The 27,641-nt window shown below is 37.1% G+C and overlaps 1 protein-coding gene and 1 pseudogene across 8 annotated transcripts in view; both read right to left on the bottom strand.

Annotated features, from left to right (window-relative positions):
* MAP7 (microtubule associated protein 7) overlaps positions 1–27,641 on the bottom strand; it is a 159,685-nt gene that overhangs the window by 90,842 nt on the left and 41,202 nt on the right. The window contains exon 1 of one of the 8 annotated variants that reach the window (XM_074333626.2): positions 946–1,115. The exons of the other annotated variants lie outside the window; for them this stretch is intronic. Coding sequence (XP_074189727.2) covers positions 946–967 — 22 coding nt within the window. The 5' untranslated portion in view covers positions 968–1,115. Of the gene's footprint in view, positions 1–945; positions 1,116–27,641 lie in introns of those variants that run through there. 8 annotated transcript variants of the gene reach the window in all.
* Positions 3,131–3,282, bottom strand: LOC141572008 (U2 spliceosomal RNA; annotated as a pseudogene).

The following is a 27,641-nucleotide window of genomic DNA, read 5'->3' as shown; positions in this document are numbered from 1 at the left end:
ATTGGAAATTATTATCTATAAAAATGAAGACATATTTTAAAAGGGCAAATAATTTAGTAAATAAAGCATCTTTATTACTCTTAAAAATTAAACATGATAAAATATCTACATAAAGAAACTTATAGAGAAAAACATATGGTGATAAAAATACCTCTTCAAAATGTAGTACATACAATTCCAGTGACTATAGTTTTCTCTGTGAAGCTCACATGTGATTCAATGTTTACATGCCATGAGATGGAAAGCATTGTGGTGAGGAAAGTTAAAAGAGAAAAATGCAAGCAATGTTTCTGATTAAAAAACAAACAAACAAACAAAAAAACTAAACTAAATTAAAAAACCAAGATGGAGGCAAGAGAAGTATGACCTTTCTTTTAAATGTGCAAAAAAAAACAGCACTCCCCAAATACTCCCCTCTAAATAGGAAAACAATAACTTTTCAAAATCTTCCTGATCTGATCTGATCTGGATACCAATATTAGAAGCATAAAGAAATCATCAATAAATTATGTACTAAAATTTTCTTTGGACAGCCCAAGCATAACTGTGTGTATAGCCTACTACTGCTGGATTAGTATTTTCTTTAAGGAGACCCTAGGAGTTGTTAAGAATCTTCATTTTATTTTTTGGCAAAAGAAAACAAGTGGGACCATGGAAAATGGAGAATAATGATGGTTTGCCTTTAATTTTCACAGAAGTTATCACATGGCTCCAGGACAATGAAGTATAAATTCATTATCTATAGACTATAACAAAGATCATTTTATTTAATGAAAATCCCCACTCCTTTTTCTAAGAACATTAAAACCAACAAGTTGTTTTTTCAAACAAAAGAATCTATGAAAAGATTTCTGTTCTTTCACCTGTTGAAAGTGTTAATTTGTCAAAACTAGTTTAAAGATTGCCTGATTCCTGTATTTCCTTATTAAGAGTTTCAAAACTTACAGTCCAGCTTAGTGTCTTCCATCCTAAAATCCTTCTTTCTTGAATAGGCTGCAACATAGCTGCATGTCTCCCTTTTTCCGCTTTGGGTTCCTCAGCCAGGCAAAGACCAAAGAATCAGTGAAGGGGCTGTTTAATCATCCTAAGTATTATCTCTCACACAGCTCGAGGTACATTCAGGAGTCAGGCAAAAGGGGGTGAGATATACAACTCTACAGCCACTGTTTTTTAAACAGTAACCTTGTTCACTGAACCAAGTCAAAACTGAGAAAGGCTTCTGTTCAAAAGAGCCAGTGAAGCTCAAAGAGGTGTGGGCTGGGAGTAGGGAAGGCCTTCCTTTCCTGGTTAAGAAATGGTTGCTAAACATCACTGCAATCTCTGGGATTCAAATTTAGCCGGGGCCCCAAACAGGATGTGCATTAAACACATATTAAAAACTTAATTGCTTACGAAAATCATCTCAATGTTATTTACTCTGTTCCCGGATTCTTCTGCCTTTTGGTTTCCTGATGTATTAAAAATGACATTTAAAACCCTGAAGATTATGGCTGATTTTGTTCTCATAACAAAAGCATCTGAAAAAGGCGATCATTTAGAATCAGTCAAGCAGAGAGACCTCTGTTCTTTTTCTCCCTTCACTGAGAACAGACAGGGAGCTATAGAATTAAATGCATGAAATGAAGTTTCACTGCCCTTCAAAAGGTCCAGCAGATAGATTGACTTGCTTTAGCAAGGCTTGAAAAATTTCTGAAGGTCTTCAAAGAGGAGTGGAAGAATCAATGAAGACGAATGCTAAAGTTTTTGAAATTATTTCTAGATAAATTAAGTCTAGGCCCTCAGAATTTTTTTTTTCACTAGGGATAAATTGCATTGTAAACTTTGAACTCATAATTCTATCCCATTTTACCTTAGCCTTGTCTTAAAAGGACTTTTTGTCAAGGGGCAGGCATAGAGAGGACTGAGAAGAAAAAGGATAATGTCAAGTCCTCGCTGGGCCCTTACAGAATTGAAGCACATGTGACATGGGGATCAGAACACTTTGATTAAAATCTATTAACTTAATGAGTTTGGGTGAGCAATGGGCCAACTTCGGAAAAGGAAATTCAATGTTTAGAAGAAAATAAATCCTTTCAAGCCTCTCTGAGTAGTAAAGAAACTTGGCACACGTGATATCAAAGATATATGAGGGTCAAGCACCCACGGGACTTGACAATGAACGTTTTCAATGCCCCTGGGAATAAAGACTACTTAGTGAGAGCCAGTGGAATGCCAGACGCAGTCCAGTACCACCCCAGCACGTCCAGGGACCCAGCAACACCACTGCCTAATTACCATCACTTTCCTCGACCAGTTGCTTACATTTTCAAAAGGAGCCTATATAAATATAGACCATATCTCTAGTATGGGGATCCTTAGCTTTGTACTGCTGACATGTTAGACTGGATGATTCTCTGCTGTGGGTGGCAAGGGAGGGGGGGAGGCAGTCCTGTGCATTGTAGGAAGTTTAACAGCATCCCAGGCCTCTGCCTGCTATGTCTAATAGCATCACTGCCACACACACCCCTCCCCACAGCAGAGTCCGTCAAAAACAGAAATGTTTTCAGAGATTGCCAAATGTCCCCTGGGAGGCAAAATTTAAACTCCTGGTTTGAAACAAAGAAAAGATCACGGCTCTACTGGCTCCGCATCTGTGGCGATCTTCCCCTGCAAGCAGGACTCGAGTGGGGGAAATAAACACAGACACATAGAGTACAAGTGGTGCTCACTTAGGCAGCACATATACTAAGAGGAGAATGTAAGTGCTTTCAATGGTTGTACTTTTCTGTTGTGTTTTGTTCCCCCAGCAGACCTGGATGTTGCCGAGAAGGATGTGGCTTTCCTGACTCTACAGAAAAGCCCGGTCAGTGTTCATGAAGCTGGGATGGGAAGTCATAAACCATGCCTTACGGACCATTCTGTGCTCACGTTTGGTACAGTAGCCGGGAAGTATTCAAATATTGCCAAATTATCTGAAGCAGTGGAATAATTCTCCAGTTCTGCCACAGCAACCAAATCCGTGAGACAGCACAAGCACTAACCAAAGAACATGCTGGCTATTAATTTCAGTAATTTTGAGGTATGTTTTTAAAATATCAGCTTATTCCCGTAATCCCAAACCCATGTATCCTGTTGGGCTGCATAATGTTAGGACTGGTACCCTAAATTATCTGATAGCTTATTTAAACAGAACAACGTCAGGAATCATGAATTTATCAAGCAAATAAAAAAGTAACCGCTATTAGCAAATTAAAAAAAAAAGATAAACTACACTTGATCTTAGCCAAAAGGCCGAGAAGCGATAAAAAAAGATAAACTTTCAAGGAAAAACAAAACCTTTCAGTCCCTCCCTCGGAATCTATATATCCTTATTTCAGACTCAAACGTAACTAGCTCATCAATTTTCTATTTCCCAGTTCATTGAGGATTAGAAGCCCCCAGTTTTGAGAGGACAGGAAGTTGACAGGAGAATCTCCTAACTGGTCTAGAGCCTGCCAAACCTTGCCCTCCAGAAACCAATCATCAGCACAGCTATGAGAGTCGTGTTTCTAGAATGCAAATCTGATCCTATAACAGCTTGGATGCCTCAGTTTTCCTTGGGACACACTTTAGCCCCCTTAGCATAAACTACCTGCTCGTCAGGACCTCGCAGTAGTTTTTCTCACCACACTTCCAGCTGCTTGTCTTCTTCGCATTCTCCTGTCCACGCTTACAGATGACTGCATTCGTCTGCATTTCCCTGAACTCAGTTTTCCCCTCACCATCTGTTTTGTACAAGCCATCAGCACTCCTTGAAGAATCATCTTCTCCCTTCATCTGGTTCACTTCCATAAGCCTTATTAAGTCTCCTTTCCATCAGGACGCCTCCAAGCACCTATCCCTGCTGTCACGCCCGTCCTTCCACCCTGGGACCAGCTGTGTGCATGTCTGGGATTTACAGATGGGAAAGAGAAGGGCTAACGGAAGATGAATCTTCCTTTTGAAGTACAGACTCCTCCTCCCACTTCATAGGAGATAACAAAAATAATAGCTTACACTTATTGATAGCCTACTACGTGTCAGACATTATTGTAAGGGCTGATACGCAGATGAATGTGAACTGGTCTAATCTCACAACGCCCCTATGATCACGTCAATTTTACAGATGAAAAACGGCAGATATGCAGAGTATTATCACCTGTTGAAGCCTGTAAGACACTCTCTGCCCTCTAACTGGGTGACTTCCCACTTCCAAGTGCCCGGGAAGCGTCAGGCCAGTGTTGCCTGCTGATGAGAAATGATTGGTACCACCAGGAGAGAAGACAGGCAGGGAAAGACAGGGGATGACGTTCTGTGGAGACAGTGCACCACTCTTCCCTTAGGAACAACAGTTTGTAACTCAATGGGGGTGCATTCATCCAGAAAAACAGCTGAATGCTAACAAGAAAGGAAAGAGAATAAAGGGTTTTATGTGTGACAAGTAGCTCAAGGAGATTTCTATGTTCCGGCGCATGGAGCAGTGGGTACCATCAATGACGCATCATCTTAAAATGTGTCTGCACAGTAACTACCTTAGAAAGAGGCACATTTCTAACATCACGCATCACTGTTGTTCTTTTCTCATGATCAAGGCCTCGATTTATCAGTTCACTTTTGGTTTCATTTTCAATACACAGCAAAACAATATCAATGCTGGATACCGGCAGATGGATGAAGGCAGAAATGACAGTTTATAATTCAGATGTAAGGGAATGGAAACCACTTTAAAAATGCTGTTAAGTTTTAAAAAGGAATAAATACCTGAATCCTGAAAAATTAAGGGGAAAAGCATTTATTGTTCATGGTACATAATAATCAATAACCAATATAAAATGCGGCAAATATTTTCTGAAGTGAATTATAAACTTGACGACAGGGCAGTTTTAGGAGCACTCTGAGGAATTTAGCTCTTCCCTTTTGCAGGCTCATTCATTTCCATTCTCTGACTGCTTTCCTCAGAGGCCTCCTCAAACTGCTCTGTGTTCAACATGATGACTCATTAGCTCTTTGCTCCAATCTGAATCCCCACTGTTATCCTTAAAATTGCCGAGCGCCTTGTCTTGCTTGACATGGTCAAAAGTGGAAGAGGCTCCTCTTCTCTAGTATTGGCTCTCTCGCTCATCAAATCTGCTAACTTGTCACCCCTCTTCTTCCATGTTCTTTGTTCTTTCATATTTTTCCCTCTCGACTTTTGGCTACTAATAGAGAAACCAGATTTTATAAAATACGAACTTTTAAGCTGCAGCAAGAATTCTATGAGATTATGAGATTACCTCGTAGTGTTTCTGGTTGTTTTATTTTTTAACAAAGCTATATTCCACGGAAAATTGTGCGATCCAGCATTGCTCTGCACCCTAAGAAAATGTTAGAAGGGGAAGGGTATGTAGGCGTGTATGTAAGAATGAATATATAAATGAATATATAAATATATAAATGAAAATCTAGTTTTTCTACCAAATAATTGAAAAAACATGGATAGGCTAAGTCCTTAGACTAGAAAAGACATTGCACTTATCGTGTGTTCTTATTGTTTATAGGAATTTAAAAGGTATTCATGCAGACTTTCAAATATTTTATACAAAAATAATCAGATGTACTAGATTTGATTACCATAATATCAAAACAATGCAGTTTAAACTCTTGGAGTGTGGTAGAATTTAGTGTTTTCCTAGCATAAAATTCTGGGACCATGGCTATTGCTATTTTAAGAGGCAAATGCTGAGAAATAGGTTTTGTTTATCTTTTATTTATAGTTATGGAAAAGTAAACACAGAGTTCATGTTATAAAGAAACTTATTCTTTTTTGCTGAAAAAATTTTAAAGCTAAGAAACACACAGATTTGTTATATATAATTAATTAAAAGACCCAGTTCATTCAGACTATCTGCTGCTAATGGTTTTGATCATGGTTTATCTTACTTGGAGACATCTGAATTATCAATGTCAATCTAGAAATACTGTGGCCTATCACTTTCTCCAGACCCCCTTCTTAATCTTAATTCTCAATTCTCCCATTTCCTCTGTGTTTAGAAAGTAGCGAGTGTAGCTTTAGGAAGGTATTTGTTTATTTTCAACCTTTAGAACTCGTCCAACACTCTATTTCACTTTCCTTCCCAATAATTATTCCATTCTCTGTTTCCTTTAGATAGTCCTCAGAGGCCACGATCTTTAAGATGCTGGAAAAGGAAGATGCTGCTTTTTCAGCCCCATTTTATAGTACCTTGGACAGTGACAAAAGTTAGAAGGGCTGATTATTTATGAGAAACTCTGTTAAAAATGTACTCCACATATAATTGTTTTCTTTCAGAGACTAAGTTCAACATGCTTGCCTGTTTCTGAAAAATCCACATTTACATTACCCTGGAATTTTCCATGCTGATCTCAAATTGCAGAAATGATTTCCTTCATTTCTAAACTTCACAGGAACGGCCAGCCAAACTATACTTTTAACCAAACGATAAGAGACACTTTTATTTTACCTTGATATCATTTTATGCCTTGTAATCAAACCTTCTCAATCTTCTTCCTACCCTACTATTTGCACGTCACCAGCTATTACCAGGTTTCCTGTGGTACTTGCGAGGCACACTAGTTTTGCGCTAATTACAATGAAGTTATTAAATTTGTTTTATGCTTGAAGCAACAGTTTTTACTAAACATTTCAGCAAAGTCAAATTGCCCAGGCTGGATTATTGGGGCTGAAACTGCTAGAAAGGGTCAATTGCTTCTTTGATTGGCAAGAATTTCTTCCAAAACACTCTCTACAAGCATTTTTATTTCTCAAAGGTTTCAATGTCCACTTCCACATGGGAAACTTGTAACCAAATATTATCTGAATTCTCCATCTTTTGTCATCAATTCCTGTAAGTTAATTACAATGTATTTCATAAAGGATTTCACTGACATGGAGGATTAATGGGAGAGCCTGACAGCTGGAGTCCTGAGTTAGATCAGAAATTAAAATAAGGAACTTGACCTAGTTTTAAAAGGGATATTTGTTAATTTCCTCAAACCATGTCAATACAATATTTCAGTTCTTTACCTTCAGAATTCAGGGCTAAAATGCTTATTTTATTATATGAAACCAAATATATATTATTTATGTATATGAGAAACCCTTGTACAAAACATCTTACATCTTTGACTTAAACATGACTCAATATTTTCCTTTTCTGTACATCCCAGACTATGAAAATTCACTCTTTTCTCTCCCACTGACTAGCCCTAGACATGACAATGTCTTCGGAGACATTATGAGCAGCCAGTAACGCCATAATGAAGTTAGGGAATGGTGGGAAGTAAAAACCTCAAGTATAATATATCCAAAGTACAAATTCTTATCTTATAACCTAATTTACAAGATGACCAGACTATAAGAGATTTATGGCATTGTGGCAAATCACTAGGAAACAAGAGCATTCAAGTATTGTAGGGTTTTCTGCTAAAAAACAGAATAGAGCTTAGCAGCTTACTCGACATATTAGGCAAATAGCCCAGGCTCAAACCAACATCACCCTTTGTTTCCATCTTCAGCCTCGAAACTGGTCTCACTGTCAGTATTTTCCCTTCAATTCCTATGGTCTGTCAGCAGTTGCCTTAAAAACCTGCTCCAGCAGCTCATTATTCCCCTGCTCAAACACCTACCATGTCTCCCAATTACCTGCAAATTAAGGCCACTGTGATGTGTTTCTACCTTCTTGGAGATTCCTCCCACCCTCAACTCCTCCATTATGCCATGTTTTCACAGAATGGAGGCATTTTCCATTCCTTTAACATACCTCATGATTTCCTTTCTCTTCCCTTCCCTTTCTTTCCTTTCTCTTCCCTTCTTTCTTTCCTTCCTTTCTTTTACTTCTCTTCTTTCCATGTAGAATGTCTCTTCAATCACCTCTTGTCAAATCTTCCAAATTCTCCAAGACCCAAGGCAAATGCCCTCCATCGTCCATAAATTCTATCTTGATGCTCCCAAACAGAAATGCTTGTCCTCTTTCTAAGCCACAAACACATCAGTTATACTTCTCTACCAGTATTACCACTGGGGACGGAGTTATCACGTTCATCTATTTCCGGAAAGGCTACGGGTATAGTTGAAGATCCAGAAGCACACTAAATTGCAATGACCTGGCCTCTAGCATATGGGTCAATTTTCAGTGGTATGTTTCAAAAGATTATAAATTAGACAATAAATATTAAGTGTAGAAAATAAAAAATATAAGCACAAAATATTTAAAATAAGATGCAGTCTCAAAATTCAGACATGACCACTGTAAATATTTTAGTATCTGTTCTTATAACTTTTTTTCAAATTATGTATGTCTATATATAAAATTAAAAAAAAATGAGATCTTCATGTAATATTATTTTGGAATCTATTTTATACTCTGGATATCTTTCCTGATCAATGACCATGTTTCTAAAACAGCTTTATTAACAGTTACACAACACTGAATTGTAGGGAAACACCATGATTTATGTAGCAGATTCCCAAGCTTTAGGTTGTTTCCAATGTTTCAATATGATAAACAAGGCTGCCTATAGAGTTGTATAAATCTTACCAATACCTGAAGGATAAATTCCTAGAGTGGAATTGCTAAATCTTTGGTTAGGGACATTTAAAAAATGTGTCTAAATGTATAAATTATCTATTTTGCCAAAGAGAGCCCTTTTCACGACTCCTCCTCCTAATAGTGATTTGTTCACTAATTCACATTTAGTTACCCAGTGCCCTGCCTGCTGTGTGACAGGCACTGTTCCTCAAGACTCTTCCATCCAGTGGATGCAGATAGATAATACATGAGAGAATAGACTCATAAGTAAGGTAAATGTTATGAAGAAAATAACACTGGGGGTCGGGTTAGGAGATGCTGGCAGGAGGCAGTCAGGGAATGCCTTTCTGAGGAAATAGCAGTGCTGGTTAATGAGGACCCAGTCATTCCACAAACCAAGGAAAGAGAGTTTCAGACAGAGACAGATGGAATAGAAAGTGCAAAGATCCAGAGGCCAGAGTGCGCAGTGAGCATTAAGAGAATGAAAGGAAAGTCAACAGGGTTACAAAATGGTGAGAAAGAAGAAAAGCAGGGAATTATGTATTTAGTAAGGATTTTATAATAAAAATCAATGGGAAGCCATTGGAAGGTGAAAAGTTTTAAGCAGAGAAGTGCCAGGATCTGACCTATAATTTTAAAAGTTCACTCTGGCTGGTATGTAGAGTTTGGCTGGGGGTCAAGATGTACATGGAGGAACCAAGTGTAGAAGCAGAGACCGGTTCAGTCACGAATGTTATATAATCTGGGGCGAGCAGACGTGATTTGGACCAGAAATGTAGTGGAGATGAACATAAGCATACGGATGTGATATACTTTGGAGACAGTGCCAACAGGGCTTGTTGATGGATGGGATGTGGAGGGACAGAGCGGCATGAGTCAGACATGACACCTGGGCATTTGGTTGACCATTTATTGAGACAGAGCTGACTGAAGACCAAACAGGTTTGAGGAAAGGAATTAAGACTATATTTAGAAGATATAGCAAAAGGCAAAATCTGTGTCAATGTGATAAGTAGACATGCTATCACACTGTTTCCCTGTATTTTACATAGTTTAAAGTATTCTGTTTATATTGTTTTTTATACTGCATTTCAATCTAAAATTTCAATAATTACTTTCTATGTCAATAAAAGGTCTTCATAGATCTACCAAACATGTTTAGTTATTTTTATCTTCTTGCAAATTCAAGTTATTCCATTTTTCTACTATACCTTTACACGTGAAGCTTTAACTGTGGATTAGATTGTAAGAGAAATTAGTAGGTCAAAGGTAGGAACATGTTTATGGTATTGATACCTAGCACCTCAAAGAATTACCCAAAAGGTATTACCAATTTCCTCTTTCATCAACATTGTGTGAGGGTTACTATCTAACTACACTGCACATTCACATTAAAAATAAACACAAATCATCGTATAGCATTTATAAAAAGTTGTAAACACAAGTGATATAATTGAACCTACAAGGGGATCAGCATTTTTGGAGGAAGTATTCCCATTTTAGTATAAATGTCACTTGTAGCATTTTAGATTCTTTAACAAAAGCATCTCTATTGAAAATAGTTATATAGAATAAGCACTCAAATTATAGCTATTAGTTATTATTAATTACTGAAAACAGATCAGTTAGTATTAACTACTATCAGTTACTGCTTATTACTGAAAACAACAACTTTCTTGATTTGTTGTTGGTCTTTACATTTTCTCTTATATATAATAATAAATATGCTGCTATAGACCATCACGTTGAAGTTCCTGGGATTTAAATAATCTGCTACAAAATTAATGTGCCAGAAATTTTAGCATCAAAAAATTATAATTAGCTACTATGAAAGGTATAGGGCAAGGTTAGTTTAGTTAACTAACTCTGGTATGCCCTATCAAAAGGGATCCCACTTTGCTCTTGCCACTAGTACCTGTGTAACATGCAGCAAGTTATGTACTCTCTAGAGGTGCACTGTCCAATATGGTAGCCACCAGACACATATGAGTATTAAAATTAAAATTAAATGAAAAATTCTGTTCCTCACAGTAGCCACAGTTTAAGTGTTCAAGGGCCTCATGTGGCTAGTAGCTACCATATCAGATAGTACAGATATAACAGTTCTATCATTGTAGATGCTTTAGGTTATCTCACCGTAAAATGAGGACACTATATAATTTCTAAAGTAGCTTCTTGATCTAAATTCTAATGATTTCGTGGCTTTGAATTTCTCCTTAAGGTATTCTTCTGATGCGCAGAAAACTTGATGAAAATACCAGGGGTGCCAAAAAATGTATACACATGACTTGTATTCATCTTTTGTGATTGGTATATATTGAGTATTGCAATTTTAATACAATTTTTTTCTTTTTGTAAAATGTTTATACATTTTTTTGGCACCCTCTGTATTGCAGCTATAAAATACTAAATTCATAGTATTAGAGAACTTCATAAATAGAAATTTCCTTAAAATCACCTGTCATTCATTTCCTAATTTTTAACGTGGGAGAAACTGAAGTAGAAGAGATTTGCCCAAGTGTTTATTCATGGGCAATGTATGAAGAGAACCAGAGTCTGTAATTCCTGATCTACAACTCCTAATCTAGTGTTATTTTCATGGTATAGAAAAGGAATCAGTGACATTAAAAACAAAGGCCACTGAGTGTATATATACATGTGTTAGTAGTGTATATATACATTATGCTTGTATTTGTTTGTATACATGAATGTACACACATACACACACACACACATTTTTTTTCACACCTATTTTTTAGTTCTGCCCACTGAGAGGGCTAGAGTCAATGATACTCCTGTAGAAATGAGTAGAGCTAGCACCCATATCTTGGATTTAAAATAATTATTCTCCCTAAATGGAACCAGGGCTCCTTAGAGAAGTGGCTAATTTCAAGGTTGGGTCAAGGAAAGTACAAGATGAGTCTGAAACATCTCACGCCAGGAAGTAAAGATGTGCTCAAAGAATGATGGAGACATGTCAAAAGGACACAGGAGCCAAATTGAAAGGGTTCCCACTGGCCAAATCTGGGGCAATTTGAGCTTCAAAATAAATAATTAGAGAAAAGCATTATAATCCATAGGATAAAATAAATATCCATGAGTCTACACTGATATAAACAAGCAAGAGAGATAACGAAAGCTCTTCCTTACAGTAGAAAGCCAACTACTAAATGTGGAGGGAATGATGAATTAGAAGACCACTGTTTGGCAACCAACATGATACTAATCAATTCAGGCAAAAATCACTGATGCTAACACTAATGAGTGAAAATAAGAGAAACAACAGAATGTTTATAGTCTCAAACTATCTCCCCACAAGATACTTATTAATTACAAAGCAAAAATCAGTAACTTCATAGTGGAGAAACCTAGCAGACACCATGTGACATCACCACATTTGGGACAAATCAACAACATGAGCCTCCTGATATGATACACCGAGGACAAAACATCATTTCTATGGCAGTCCTGCCCAAAGTATGTAACCCGAATTTAATCATGAGGATACAGCAGACAAACCCAAATTGAGGGGCATCCGATAAAATAACTGGCCTGATTAGACAGCAGCAATGTATCAGAGGTCATTTCATTTTGATAAATGTAATATACCTATGCAAATGATTGTACTTACTTTTAAGAAGGAGAAAGAGTTCAAAATAAATCTTCCAAAATGTTAATATTTGGGAATCTGGGTGAAAGGCACGTAGCAATTCTTTGTACTATTTATTTTTGCTACTCTTTGTGGGTTTGACACTATGTGAAAAAAAAATTAAACCAAGGCCACCAAATCCCTATTCATTATTGATATTAAAAAAACAAAAAAACAAAAACTTAATGGAACTTTTGACTCCTTTACATTCACAGGAATATTAATTAAAACTGCAAAACTAAAGTAAACATGAAACACACAAAAATAAAAAGGTTTTCCAAAAATACACTACGACATTTTTCTTCCAAATTAAAGTGTAAGCTGTAAAGGAAAAGTAAATATCTTACCTATTCCCTTCATCATTCCAATTACAACTGTGTTGCTATAAATGCAGAGGAAACAAAAATCTATTCCTTTACAGAGTGGCCCGCCTTCAAATATTTTTAGCCTTTTTTTTTTCAGAAGACAAAAATAAATTTGATTTGACTAGATGGGAAAAAAATTTCCCAAATAGGGTTAATTTTAATTCTAATAAAGTGTTTCATTTTAAACTAGCCAAAAATAAATATGAAAATTGAGCAAAGAGCAATTTGAGGGTAAAACTAGTGGGCCCTGCATGGCAAAGGAAAACTGTCATAAGCGTACTAGCAGAAGATAAGCTTGGCAACTTCGGGAAGCAATTTGCCCATATCATGCATCAGTTGCTTGAGATTCTTCTTAGCTTAAGGTAAGCCTGGTCCATCCGTAGCGTAGGTCAGCATTTCCCTCCCAGGACCTGCACAGATCTTACATTCGGCAGCTCAAACCATATTAAACACTGGCACTGTTCTTAAACACAAAACCAAGAAGAAATATTTTCCATACTTTTCCCCTAATGTAAAATAAAAGCTAATTAAATATTCTCTTACTAAAGAGTAAAAATATCATCACTTTGAATGATGGAGTAAAAGCTACTTTATTTGGACTCTAGCATGACTTAACCATGTTACAATAAGTTAGAGACATTTGTAATAAAAGAATCATATTTTTCCCCATTTCTTCCTCATCCCCAAAATGGTTATTCTAGTATATTTGGATTCATTTATTTTTAAAGAACTAGCACTTTAAAAAAAATGTATTATTTTTTTATTGGGGAATATTGGGGAACAGTGTGTTTCTCCAGGGCCCATCAGTTCCAAGTCCAGTTGCTGATTGCATCCCATGTGGGAATTGAACCAGCAACCTTGCTGTTGAGAGCTCGTGCTCTAACCAACTGAGCCATCCGGCGCCCCTCCAGCAGCTCAGCAGTAGCTCGTTGCCTTCAATCTATTGTGGAGGACGCAACTCACTGGCCCATGTGGGATCAAGCCCGCAACCCTGTTGTTCAGAGCTCGTGCTCTAACCAACTGAGTCATCCTACCACCCCTGGATTTATTTTTTAATGCTTCCTTTGTCACCTAAATGATCAAATCTCAGATGGAATTCCTGTTTTCTTTACCAATAATTTGCACAAAGAATCATTTGGGTTGAGAAAGCATCTTAATCTATTAGGTTATATTTTGTGTACATGTGTGTTGAGTAAAGATTTTACCTACATATAATAGGAAATAAAAAAAATTAACCATGTTAAATGATTCTTAAACTGTGAATCATAATGATATTCTTAATCACTTATTCAAAATCTTATTCTATGGCTCAGGATTTACCAAGAACGTGTTGAGTGATTCCCAAAAAAGGGTTCTGATATTAAGTGCATTTGGAAAATGGTTTTAAGTTGTGTCTCTTCTTTTGAGGAGTTATAACACATATAATTATATACTAAATATTTTGGGGAGTCCTATAGTAAAGTAAGCAATTGAATAAGGGCTTTTTTTTTATCTTGCAATATTTATTAATCTGGGGTAGTTCTGGGATACACTTTACAAATGTCATTACAGTATGTTTTACAAGTTATGTTATTGCAGGATTCTCTGTAAGACAAACTTAAATGGTATTGTTTCAACAGGATATTGCTCATAAAATGGACACAGTGTAGCAGTAAATTCTCTATGTAGATCAAGTGTGCTGGGATAAGCACATTGATTAGAAATTTAGGGGAAATCAAATTTAGAAGTCGCCTGATTGCTTTGATAGAAGGTAACTAAATTTGATAAGTTAATGATCACCCCACTGATGTTCTTTGTTTCATTCTTTAAAATATGAATCCATAACGCATTTTTACAGATGGTAAAAATAGATATTAAACTCCATTAGTAGGCTCCACAAGTCTGTTGCAGATGAACCTTTTTTTCCTCTTCCTATAACCCTGTGAAATATCAAGTTTCTAATGGATCAACATCTAATGGACCAATTAGAGTGATAAACCATCACAGCCTGCTTGCTGCTATATCTACACAAAACATTCTCAGAACAAGAACAATTGATTGTGAATAAAAATTCTCTCTAAATCTTGGATGTAGGAAGAACTGGGGCACCTGTCTGCTCCGTTCACAAAAGTCAATAGGAAATTGCGAAAGTATAGGTAAGAGTCTAAGAGATTTCTATTTGGCGGAAGGAAAAAAAAATTATGTGGGGAGGGGGGAGGAAAGGGAAAAAAATTAGATTCAAATCCTTCATAAAGTACTATCTTATGACCCAGGCAAAATCATGCACACCGGAAAGGAGGCTCCTTCCTTGGCGATCACCAGGACAAGCCAGAGGCCACCACACAGAAGAGGAAGCAGCCTCTCTGGAAACAGAAGCACTGCTGGTGTGATAGCTTGAGGTCTCCTTCACAGCCCTTTAAATCTCTAATAAATCATGTGAGTGTACCTACTCTGCTTTTTTCAAATTAAATCCTCTGCACATAATTTCGCTAATAGCAACCATATGGGAAGCATCTGCAGCTTTTCTCAATTCTAGTTTTCATAGGCAGAAGAAACAGCGACAAAAATAGGCCCACAGTCTGTCACAGCCACTGCAGGTTGACCTAGTTAGATGCAGCAGGCTGAGTGCATCTGCGCTGGCTTAATCCTGCCCCCGCTTTGAGGATGCAGTGTGCCCCAGAGCTTGGGGCTTAGGGTTCACCAGGTCTTTAGAGTTTATGAGTTTATAATAGGTGATGGGTCTTTGGAACCATGTTAGTGTGGATCTGACTGAACTACCTACTGCCGTCTCCAAATCCACTTTGAAATACGAAGATTTCTGAAACCACCACTCTCAAAACTACAAAAATTTCAATGAACAAACAACAAAAATCCAGAACAATATTAAACTACAAATGCTAGAATGGGAAAATATCTATAACACATGTGACAAGAAAAAGATAGGTATCCTTTATTTATAAAAAGGAGATGATAAACAACCCAATAGAAAACACCAGAAGCAATAAACATGTAAGCACAAAAGAAAGGAAAATGCCAACAAGCATGTAAGAAATGCTTAGCATCACCAGTAATCAAAGAAATGCCATTTAAAACAACACACCATCATGTCTTTGCCCATAAAATTGACAGAAATCTCAAATAATAGGATATTAATCTTAACAGTTTTAAAAGAGTGTTTTAAATATGCTTCTGACACTGGAAAGAAAACAGATTGTACAAGCACATATGCAAGTTTGTAAATACACAGAAGTAGAGTTTACAAAGGCCAGATTATATGTCAAAATGTTAACACAGCTATATAGAGATGGTGGGATCACAGATGATTAAAGACAATTTTAATCCTTTTCTCCATTTTCTAAATGTCTCAATATTTGTTATTTTTATAATCAGAAATATGCGCATTACACTTAAAATATTTAGGCAGTATCTAGTAAGAGGAGACTTTCTGCTCATCATTTTGTGTGCTCCAGTTGTTAGTGATGGCAGAAAACATGTTTGAAGTTGGACCGCTAATACGGGGCACTCACTTCTTATGCTAATGAGGGGAAGCTGAAAGTTCTCTTCCAGGGTGTACTTCTTTTGGGAAAAAGGCATCCCCCAAAAATCCTCTCAAAAAAGACAAGCCTTAGGAGAAATGGGCAGCTTACACTTTATTTCCTTCCACCTTATGTTTATATTTAGAAAATTATAACTTATTTCACAAAAGGCAAATTTCTATAACTGATTTCATTTTCAAAATCCCATTTTAAAGTTTTAAGCAGCTGCTAGAAAATATTCCTGTACAAGCTTCTCCAGTTTTGAGAAAAAAACATATGCTAAGTATTAACTTCTCTTACATTTTTATTCATTTAAACTTTGAAGACGGTGGTGTCACTATTTTGGCAGTCTTTTAAGAAAGATTTTTCTTTCTTTGTATCATCAAATGTAGCAAAAGCAAATATGATTCTACATTTATTTTATAAATAGGATGTGCTTCCCACGCCCCCAAATTATCACTAACATAAAATCCTACTTTGTTTATAAAATAGAAAATAATATCTCTCTTTCCGAAGCAACAAATATTTATTGATTTTTGTTATGTGACATAGTAGGCAGTTCTTAATTAAGTTCTTATATGCTATGAGAAATAACTAATAATACATTACAGAAAACAAATGCAACATATAGACAGGAATTTTTAAATTTTAGGTGTGACCTGTGTTTGTCCTCACCTAGACGATGCTTACCGTCACCACTGCTCTTTTTGCAATTTTCTTCAGATTTCTGATTTTAATAGGAACAGAATCTCTAGTAGGTTGTAATGTCCCTGGTCAACATCAGAAGAGTTTCCAAATTAAGGTCCTTTCTCTACTTTCCAAGGGTAAACTGTTTGTATTTTTCAATTTGGAATTCATCTCCCCACTCTTGAGAAAGAAAATCAAGGCATACTGTACTGACAGTTAAGGAATTACATAAATTTACTTATGTCCTAAAAAGCAACTCATGAATCTTCAGCTAGAAAAAGGTATGTTTCTGTAAGTTGCTATTAACCAGAAAATGTCCGACTAATACCTATCTGCCCTTTCTTTTATCCCCAACACTAATGATTCCATCCTCTTCTTTCCCAGTCTTGCCTAAGCTTATAACCTCATTTGACCTCCTATGCTCATTCGTTTTATTTGGCGACAGGATACTCTGGAGAACTCCTGGATCATTACAATGCCCTGCAACATCAGATTTCTTACACTGAAGACCTAGTTGATCGGGCAGATCCACTCTCATGGCATTCTCCTATTTTCTACCGTGGAAGGATGTCAACACATGAGAGTGACCAACTTAAAACTGCCACACACTGGGGACGCAGACTAGGAGTGGGGAAGGCATCCCAGCAGAATTATTTGAGTGCATTGTGGTTTTAAGATTATTAGGGAAAGAATAAGCAATGGGTAGTGGTGGGCACAGGGAAGAAGAAACATCTAAAGAGGCAAGAAAAATGAAAAACACTGAAATAAAAGACCACAAAGAATTGAACTTATCATTAAGAGAGCTATGGATATCAAGAGAAGGAAGCTGATCTGTGATTAAAACAAATGGTAACATTTAATCCAATCTGAAACCTCAGGAGTTTCACATTCATTTCAGAATAACATGACTTAGAAATAAATAAATGTGACCCTCAACTAAAAGGGTGTATTTTTTTTTAATTTATTGGGGTGACAATTGTTAGTAAAATTACATAGATTTCAGGTGTACAATTCTGTATTAAATCATCTATAAATCCCATTGTGTGTTCACCACCCAGAGTCAGTTCTCCTTCCATCACCATACATTTGATGCCCCTTACCCTCATCTCCCACCCCCCACCCCCCTACAAGGGTGTATTTTTAACCAAAAACCAGGTAAAGTGTAGTTCCCTCTGCTAGTATAGCTTTATAATCTGAAATTTTTTTTCTATTTTCCATATTATGGTTGTGAAAACTCAGAGTTGCCAAGGTAACAACACAGCCCTTTAAAAGAATGAGAACAGCAAGCTGAGGACACCAAACTTGTGCAAGTGTCAATTATGCCACAGAGGTCCACAAGACACTTCTGACTGGAGATGGCCAACAGAGACATCCAATTCTACGTCCATATATAACTGTCCTCATAAGCTGGTCCAAGAAAGACTTAGGGTGAAGAGTAAAATATCCTTATATACCTAAATGCAAAGGCACAAACAGCGAAGGACAGAAGCCACCAAATCTTTAACCCCAGGCTGTAATGATTAATCCCACAGTTATTAAGTTCTGCTTTCAAAGGAGAAGTGGTACAAGCAATGTGAAGAGCCAAGAAGAGAAAATAACCATGAAGACTCAAGAACATCCTACTTAAAAGCCATCGCGAAGATTTTCTTAAGTAGCTAGATAAAATTCTAATAATGTAATTTAGATATGTGAAATAAAAGACCCACGGCAAAGCTTTGATTATACTTAAAACTTTTATTTTAATAATACAAATATGCTAAAATGATGTCACTAAGATACACTATGACCTCAATTAAACTTCACCTGCTATATCGCAACTAGTAAACACAGCCAGTTCCAAGAGAAACAGAAAGTCCATTACAGTGCCCTCGCATTATTCTCATACATCATCGTCCTGTTTTCAGATGCTCGGTACCCTCATTTCTCAATAATTACCCCACATCCAAACCACCAAAGGATTTAATGTTTTTGTTTTTCAACCATTATTGAGTTGATTACATTTCAGTGTTATCAAGCATGGTGTGGATTTTTCTTTTAGATACTTGTATTTTACTTTTCTGATAACTACTCAAAAACTCCATCCCTCAGATACCTGATTTCAGGCATCAGCAAACAGCGTGATCTTTCAGGGTCTGAGTCTGAATGCATCCTTTTGGGATAAATGGGAAGCAGAAACTTTTTATGTGGCTCACTGTCACCCCAGATGCCTACCTGTGCTGCTTGGAAGGTGAGCTGACCCTGATGCCAAGGTATATTCCTATCATCGTTGCTTTTAAGGGCCTGGAGTCCCAACCTTTCCCACTACAGATCTGCCTGACAGGCCTGCCTGCAGAGCCTATCCTCCTGTTGTGTGCATTCACCTTACCCTCCCACTAAGCACCCTCCTCCCTTCTCTCCATAGCCACTCCTCTTCCTGATGCATATTTTATGCTGCAAAGACTTCTGGCATTACGGTACTTACGACTTTGTGATGTTTTTGAACCTTAATTCTTTCTGAAGTCCTAGAATCCAACTCTGCCCTCTGATTTTGTCATTAATAATGATCTTCCTGAAAGTGATGTTTCTCAGACCACTGAATGTATTTTTACAGGCAGTGGTTTTTATGAAAAGGCTTAAAATTATAGTGTAAGGGTCTAAAATTTAAACAGATTTATTTCATTGTATTTTGTATTAAGCTGAACACCACCAATTTCTCACTGTAGGTAAAGAATGGTCAGATATGGCCATTTCACACAGCTCAACTTAATACCTGACCCAATTTATGCCAATGATTTCAAGTGCCAAGCTGAGCCATTTATGCAAGACAGATGACAACCAGCAAGCCTCTTGTTCCTAACACAAGGCTGTGTATGACTAGTGACCTAGATTTCACACGCTGGTGCTTGAACCCAGTATATTAAATGGCATCACTGAGTTTATCATAACAATTATGTCAGATCGTGGGCAGCCATTACTCCCACAACAGCACAGATGAATAAAAACAACCTGGTGAGCAAACTGTGTTCCTTGTACAAGGGTTAGTATCACCAATAAGCAAGGAACAAAGCTGAAGAATAAAACAATAAAAGCAGAGCTTTAATGTCTCTCTTAATTTTCTTTTCAAAATCATTTTTTATAATACAAATGTACTACCCTTTTCTGGGTTGTATTGACTGGAAATTCTATATTTAAAACCTGAAATGAACCGAAAAGCAAATGCATTAAAATGATGCTCTTAGAATCTTCCCCTACATGATTGGCTGGCTCTGTTTGGCTTCACATCCTAATGTGAAAGAATGGCATTAGTGGGAAAAGAGCAGAATAATAATACCATAAATGTATTCATTTTACACAATAAATAATCACCCCTGAGAGTTTCTACATTATTTATCATCTATAGTCTCAATATTTAACTAAGTCACTAGGGAAATTGCAAAGCAACAACAAAAAACACCTTCTCTATCCCGCTTCCCTATCCACAAGCTTATATTCCATGGGAGAGGGTTAGGACATATTAACAAATTGCTGTAATGCAAGAGGTGTGGAATGTATATCTATAGGCAGTAAATATAACATATGCAATCATTTCCTTTAGGTTTTGGATCCAGTATCTCCAAGTCAGGAATAGCACCTAGTGTCTTTACAGAGACTACTAAGCATTCTTGAAGCTCACTCATATATTCATCTTACTTTAAACTCCTGGAAGCATGCACTGCCCCATCCAGTCTTTTGATGAATGAAGAAAGGAGGGAAAGTGTCTTTCAATTAAGAATGGTTTGTTGCAAATTAGTACATAAGGTTTGAAAATACATACAACCCTTTCTCTACTAGTTCTCTTTCTTTGAGAGTTTGGGTAAAAGCATTTACATTTCTCTGTTGTCTGAGTTTTTCATTTGAAAAATGGAGGATTCATTCTGATTACTCAGGTATAGCAGAAGGGTTGAAAAGCTATGAGATGCATAATGGATTTAACTCATTTCAACATCACAGTTGAAAGGGAATTATCTCCATGTAAAAAGGATATAAGGTACTACAACAAAAGTTAATGATAATAAAATTATACATCTTACTCTTGCTAGATAAAACCAAAAAATTTTTCTGAAAATCAAGAGAGATAAAGAGGAAATGTCAAATGATGTTTTCATTCAAAATATTCTCAGACAGGAACAAAGACAGTGGCTTAACAGTAGCAAATAAATTACTTCATGACTGTCTACTTGGAAGGGAGAAACACCACTAGACAGAAAGTAGTGTATATAAATTTACATCATTTTGTTCTGTAAAATTCATGGATCTTTGTTCTAGAATCAAAAATCCTGCTAAAGATTGGAAAAAGTCTTTTGAGTAAAATCATACAAAGCTTAACACTATTATACTTAATCGTGCAAAGAAGCACCCCCAATGTGGTCTATATCTTCAATCTTTAGAAATAGACATTTGAATAAGAGACACAAAGGGATTTTCTGTCGGTAAAACCTTCACCCTTAAAATCACAATTTTATAATAATTATCTTGATAAAGTTTTGCAAACTTATTTCTACGAAACATTTAAAACCCATACTGAGGACATCATATCTTTCTCATTGGGATTCAATTACTTTTCAAAACTCTTGAAATATGTGCAATGAGTGCTTTACTGCAGAAGTACCCTGGTCCCCATCCTTCCAGTAAGTCTAAGGATGGCATCAGACTCCGTCCAGCATTTTATAGTGAGGCAGTAAAAGTTGAAACTCAGCTCTCCTACAGTGAGGCTGTTTTCTAACCTTTGAGCTTCAGATTCATAGATTCATTATCTATGAAGTGGCGATGGTACAACCTCCCCACCCACCTCTCAGGCCATAACTAATGATATCTTTAGAGTTCTTAATACCTTACTATGTTTTAATTTGTGAGATAAAAAACCACTTCTCTTAAAATAAATAAATAAATAAAACCACTTCTCTTTTTCAAAAGTTGAATTCCATGACATTGAGGATAATCTGGAGATAGCCCACCTTAGCCTAACAGGCGTTCAGTACCTGCTGGGGTGCACTGGTAGGACCAAGCACGCTGAGGTGGGTACCTTCAGTCTTGACATCTACCTCGAAATAGATTGTTACTTGGGAAACAGAAAAGGGAAACGTGGGGGTTTGCCACAGAAAGGCTGCCTCCACAGGGTGCAATAGGCAGTAGCTAAAGTAGAATCCTGACAGATTTAGAAACAGATTTCCTGGCAGTTGCAACATTGAGTCTTTTTTACTCTAAGAATTGAATTGATATACTCAGTTATTTTAGCAGACGTACTTTACTTACATTGTCCTTGGGGTAAGACATACGGTTTTCAGGGGAGAACTCTCTGAGTCAGCAAGGTAGAAATACCGTTTTCCCCTGAAAGTAAAACCTAGCCAGACAATCAGCTCTAATGCGTCTTTTGGAGCAAAAATTAATATAAGACCCGGTTACATTATATTATATTATATTATATTATATTATATTATATTATATTATATTATATTATATTATATAAGACCCGGTCTTATATTATAGTAAAATAAGACTGGGGATTATATTAATTTTTGCTCCAAAAGATGCATTAGAGCTGATTGTCCAGCTAGGTCTTATTTTTGGGGAAACGCAGTATTTGCACAGAAAAACCCATTGCTAGAAAAAAAAACACCCTATGGGTGTACAACAATTTGACTGTACTAAGTGCCACTAAACTATCCACTTAAAAAATGGTTAAGAAGGGAGGTGTTATGCTATTTTACCACAATTTAAAAAGAAACCCTTAAAAAGTCACTATCTTCTCTCTAGCAGTTTCATGGACACTGAGGCTACAACTAATTCAAAGGGTCACTTTATTATTGAGTCATGTTTACATGAGATAGAAGTTATATCAACAGGAGACAGACAAATTAGAAAAAAAATGACCAATCAAGAAATATGACGTCTCTATTTTTAAGAGTGGGCCTATGAAACAAAACATGAGATGATTGACAGTTTCATACTGCCAAATCAGTGGACAGAATAATCCGTTGAGAACCTCTGGATTCAGTAATGTGGAATACAAGCATCTCCAGATCAGGATCACCTGGTGTCCATAGAGACCAAGGTGCAAGGTCACCTCATACACACACATACACAGTCACCACACACATGTGCACAGAGAAAGCAGAACAGCTCGTTTTATAAAGCTAATATCACCACTGAAGCTTCATACACAGCAGCATCAACTTGATCAAAAAACAAAGCCACTGGCCTAGCAAAAGCTCTACTTGGCCCTCGAAAATGCAGTGACTCTCTTTCTATTTATCATTGTTGCTCATACTCTGTCTATACCCAGCTCCTTCTACCCTCCCTAAATCTCTAAGACCCTAAAAGCTGAACATGTAGAAAATTAAAGATTCTACCAAGCATTGGAGAAAGACATGATTTAGGTCTAAGACCTAATTTATTCCAGAAAAGTGGTTTATAAACTGTTTGTGTCACAGCTTTCTCTACGAGCAGTCCACCAACTCTGAATCCTCTTAGAAAAATGCGTAGCCAAACAATTGTGTGGGGACCCTTCCAATTGGTCATAGCTCACCTAAACTCATTCAGGAGCTCCTGTCCTCCAGATCCTGGGTTTAAAAACATAAGCTTATTTTCATGACCAGTGGGAAGTGTATGTAAGATGATATATATATATATATATATATATATATATATATATATATAAATTATATACATATAAAAATTATATACATATAAAAATTATATACATATAAAAATTATATACATATATAAATTATATACATATATAAATTATATACATATATAAATTACACACACACACACACACACACACACACACACCTTTTTTAAAAAATGTATTCCTGGTAAGTATATCAACCTTTCTTAGAAAGGTTTTTTCTACCTGGATTTTTATAGGTCCACATATAAAAAAGGATAGACATTTGAATATACTATAGAAAGCTATAAAATCTATTTGCTAGGAAAATGACATTTTCAAGTTTACACCATGATCGTCTTTAACGATCACAGGTCTTGAGTTTTTCCCTTGAATTTTATTTATACAGATAAAAACAAAGAGGAATTAAATGCTAGAAAGAGAAAACATTGCTAAGAAAGCAGAAATAACTTATTAAAAGTCCCCTCAAAATAAAAGCAGTTTAAAAAGTGTTGGTGATGGAGGGCTGAATTTGTAAAGAATGTTTTAGTCATAGGAACAATTAAAATAATCAATTACAAGTTATAACAATTTAAATGTTTCTTATGCTACAAATGATAAAGGGGCATAACTTACATCCTAAAACCATCTATTATTGACAGATATACGTCTTTTGTTACATGAACATGTTGGGCCCATTTCTCCCTATCCCAGCGATGAGGCGAAAAGGAAATTCATGAAAACGCTGGCTTTTTTCCCTTTAAAGAGAGCTGTCCACAATGGGTTTTATGACTCAGGCCTTGGCAGGGTGGGACATTGTTTACGCTCACTCATAGCAGCAGCTCTTAATTACCTATGGTTTTGGTAGGGAAGATGAGTTGTCGCCAAAGCAGGCAATAAGTGTCCTCTTACATGTCCCTCATTCTATTATGTCATGCAATTAATAAATAGGCAGGGCAAGTTTCAAGCCCAAGCTACATAGAATGAACACTCAATAAACAATAAGAGAAAGTGTAAATATTTGTCAGTGTCATGTTTCTCCGAGTCTCTCTTTCTTTTTGCCTGAGACAATTCCTCAAGGCAATTATTCCTGAGGCAATTATCAATTTTCATATAACACTAGTAATCTCCAACATATGAACAAGGCATTCAACTGAAATTTAGAAGATAGTTTTCCCACAGAACAATATTATATGTGTTAACTCGGCTCCTAGGCTGACCCACTAAAGCCCATCTGACCCACAATCTAACCAATAATCTAAAGCTGAGTATTGCTTTCAGTGCCACCACGTAGCAACATTTCCATGGGCCAGAGGTGCAACCTGAGTTGCCAGGAACACAGCTCCTGCTGTAGGAGAACAGAGGTTTCCCTGATTCTGAAACCATTGTGATGGTTGTCAGAACCTAGGGGTAACAAGGGAGTGCTTGGTTTCTAGAAGGATGAAATTGTGGAACTACAGGGGCCCAACTTCTTGGCTAAGTAGCCCCTGGAAACCTCTCTTAGCCCCTTTCTGGTCTTGCAACCAACCCCCAAACATCAACCTCATATCTCTAAAATATAATAATAGCTATCATGTACCGAGTGCCTAAAATTTCCAATAATAATACTCAAGCTCCACACAAATTTAGTAAGTGCTCCAGACCTCATTTTACAATGAAAAAAACTGGGTTTTAGAGGTTATAAGGCATGCTAGATGTCACACAGTTAAGGGATGAGCCAAAATTCACATCCAGATCTGTTTCTGACTAGTTCCAAACTCCAAGTGCTTCCCATCAAATCAGGAAGTGTGGGAGAGGATGAAACGAAAAACTTAGAGCATGTCGCCCAAATTCTGGCACATGGAAAGTACGTTCCCCTTTTCTCTTTTGTCGGGGATTGGCTGGCATAATTCACTCTTCATTGGTACCAATGGTTTCTCTTCCTGGCCTCTTCCCTACCTTCATGCCATGTACTAAGTACTTGGCAGGGGGCCTCAGCTAGGTCCTATAGTGAAATAGATTATAATTTGTTTTCTCTTACATCCTTTCTGCCCTTTTACTCACCAAGATCACATAGGGTGAGGGGTTTTATCCTTTCCTTGGGTCACATGCCCTTTTGAGAATCTAATGAAAGCTATAGATGTTCTCAGAAAACATGCACATAAGGACATAAAGACACAGACACACACGCACACACACAGACACTTTGTATTTAAATTCACGGGTCCATGAGTCTTGTGGACCCCAGGAGTTTTACGGAATCCCTCTTAAGATACTCTACCACAAAGAAAGAATTCTATATGTAGATTCTTATCCTTTAAAGTTCAACCTGCAAGTTTATTGTCAGCATGGTGGTGGAATGGAGAGAGTAAACAAGGCCTGGCTGTGGGACAATAGATGCCACCCAGGACACTGGGAGCATTGGGACCTGCCTTCTGTAGGGAAAGGAAGATGGGAAGGAGAAATAGTTCCAGGATTTATACCCTTTTCTTCCCCACTGATTTTAGTCAAGATAGTACACGCACTGGTTCTAGAATAAAATGAAACCCAGAAGGCCCTGTGTGCCCCAGGGTACTTAAAAATATCTGTACCTATATGTACGTGCTTGTCTGTGCAGAGGAAAGAGACTGAGAATGCTTGGAGTTTTGAAGAAGAAGAAGGAAGGTAGAGTTGCAGACATCAGTTAAGAAGGAATGGCTCAGTGATGGAGGAAATGTAAAGCTGTGTGAGCAGAGAGGTCCACAAACCACCTGTCACTTGGCTTGGGTGGCTGCACCTACAGTAAGGCAATGTTTATATTAAGAATATACATATATGGAGATTACTTGGTGGGCTTAAGCCACAACTGGCGCTGTTTTTTTTTTTGTTCTGTTTTGATTTGTCTTTATATTTCTGACATCTTTGCCTATGTCGAGTGGGGGTTGTCGATTGTTTTTTTACATGTGAATGTATTTGACTTTTTCCTTGTTGTTATTGTTGTGCTTGGTGATTTGCTTTGTTCTGTAATTGCCCTACCAGTGCCCAGCTTAAGAGGCACAAGATTCAACATACCCAGCGGCCAACTCCAGGCCAAGCCAGAGTACTACCGGGTTTGACCTACAAGTGACACACTCAGAGGGGATTCTTTACAGGCACATAGAGGCCAAAGGGCAAACCACATCTAAGTGGTCAATCCTCACGCAGCAGAATACCCTGCGTGGGCAAAGCCAAGTCTCACAACTAGTCAGCCTAGGAGTTAACTCCACCTACTCACAAGCGAAAAGCAATTAAGGATCTTCTTTAACAGGACAATATACACAACACAAGAGTCACTTTTAGAGCACACGCAGGGGAGGAGAACGAAGTAGTGCAAGTCAAATATAAAGGACATTTATTATATACTAATCCAGCAAGAACTAAGAACTCCAGGGCACCTATCTAATACATCGAAGCAAACACAGAGAGTCAGCCAGAATGAGGAAACAAAGAAACATATCCCAAATAAAAGAACAGAAGAAACCTTCAGAAATGGAACTAAATGAAGCAGAGGTAACCAAACTGTCAGAGACAGAGTTCAGAATTCTGATGATAAGAATGTTTAAGGAACTTAGAGAGGACATCAAGAAGGATGTAGAAATCATAACGAACAACCAGTTAGAACTAAAGAACACAGTTACCGAAATAAAGAACTCACTTGAAGGAATTAACAGCAGGTTAGATGAAGCAGAGGATCGAATCAGCGACTTAGAAGACAAGTTAGCAGAGATCACCCAAACAGAACAACAGAAAGAAAAAAGAATAAAAAACAATGAAGATGGTTTAAGAGACCTATGGGATAACATCAAGCGCAACAACATGCGCATCATAGGAATACCAGAAGGTGAAGAGAAGAAACAAGGGATTGAGAACATATTTGAAGTAATAATGTCTGAAAATTTCCCTAACCTGATGAAGGAAACCAACATACAAGTCCAGGAAGTGCAGAGAGTTCCAACCAGGATAAACCCAAACAGGTCCACTCCAAGACACATTATAGCTAAAATGGCAAAGATTAAAGACAAAGAGAGAATCCTAAAAGCAGCAAGAGAAAGACAGAGGGTTACATACAAGGGAACTCCCATAAGACTATCAAATGACTTTTCTGCAGAAACATTGAAGGCCAGGAGGGAGTGGCAGGAGATACTCAAAGTGATGGAAAACAAAGGCCTACAACCTAGATTGCTTTATCCAGCAAGGCTATCATTTAAAATCGACGGGGAGATAAAGAGCTTCCCAGAAAAGAATAAGCTAAAGGAA

This window comes from Rhinolophus sinicus, chromosome 2 (genome assembly GCF_057876585.1).
Source record: "Rhinolophus sinicus isolate RSI-liver-muscle chromosome 2, RSI-T2T, whole genome shotgun sequence".
NCBI classification, from domain to species: Eukaryota; Metazoa; Chordata; class Mammalia; order Chiroptera; family Rhinolophidae; genus Rhinolophus; species Rhinolophus sinicus.
This window is presented reverse-complemented; position numbering and strand designations above follow the sequence as displayed.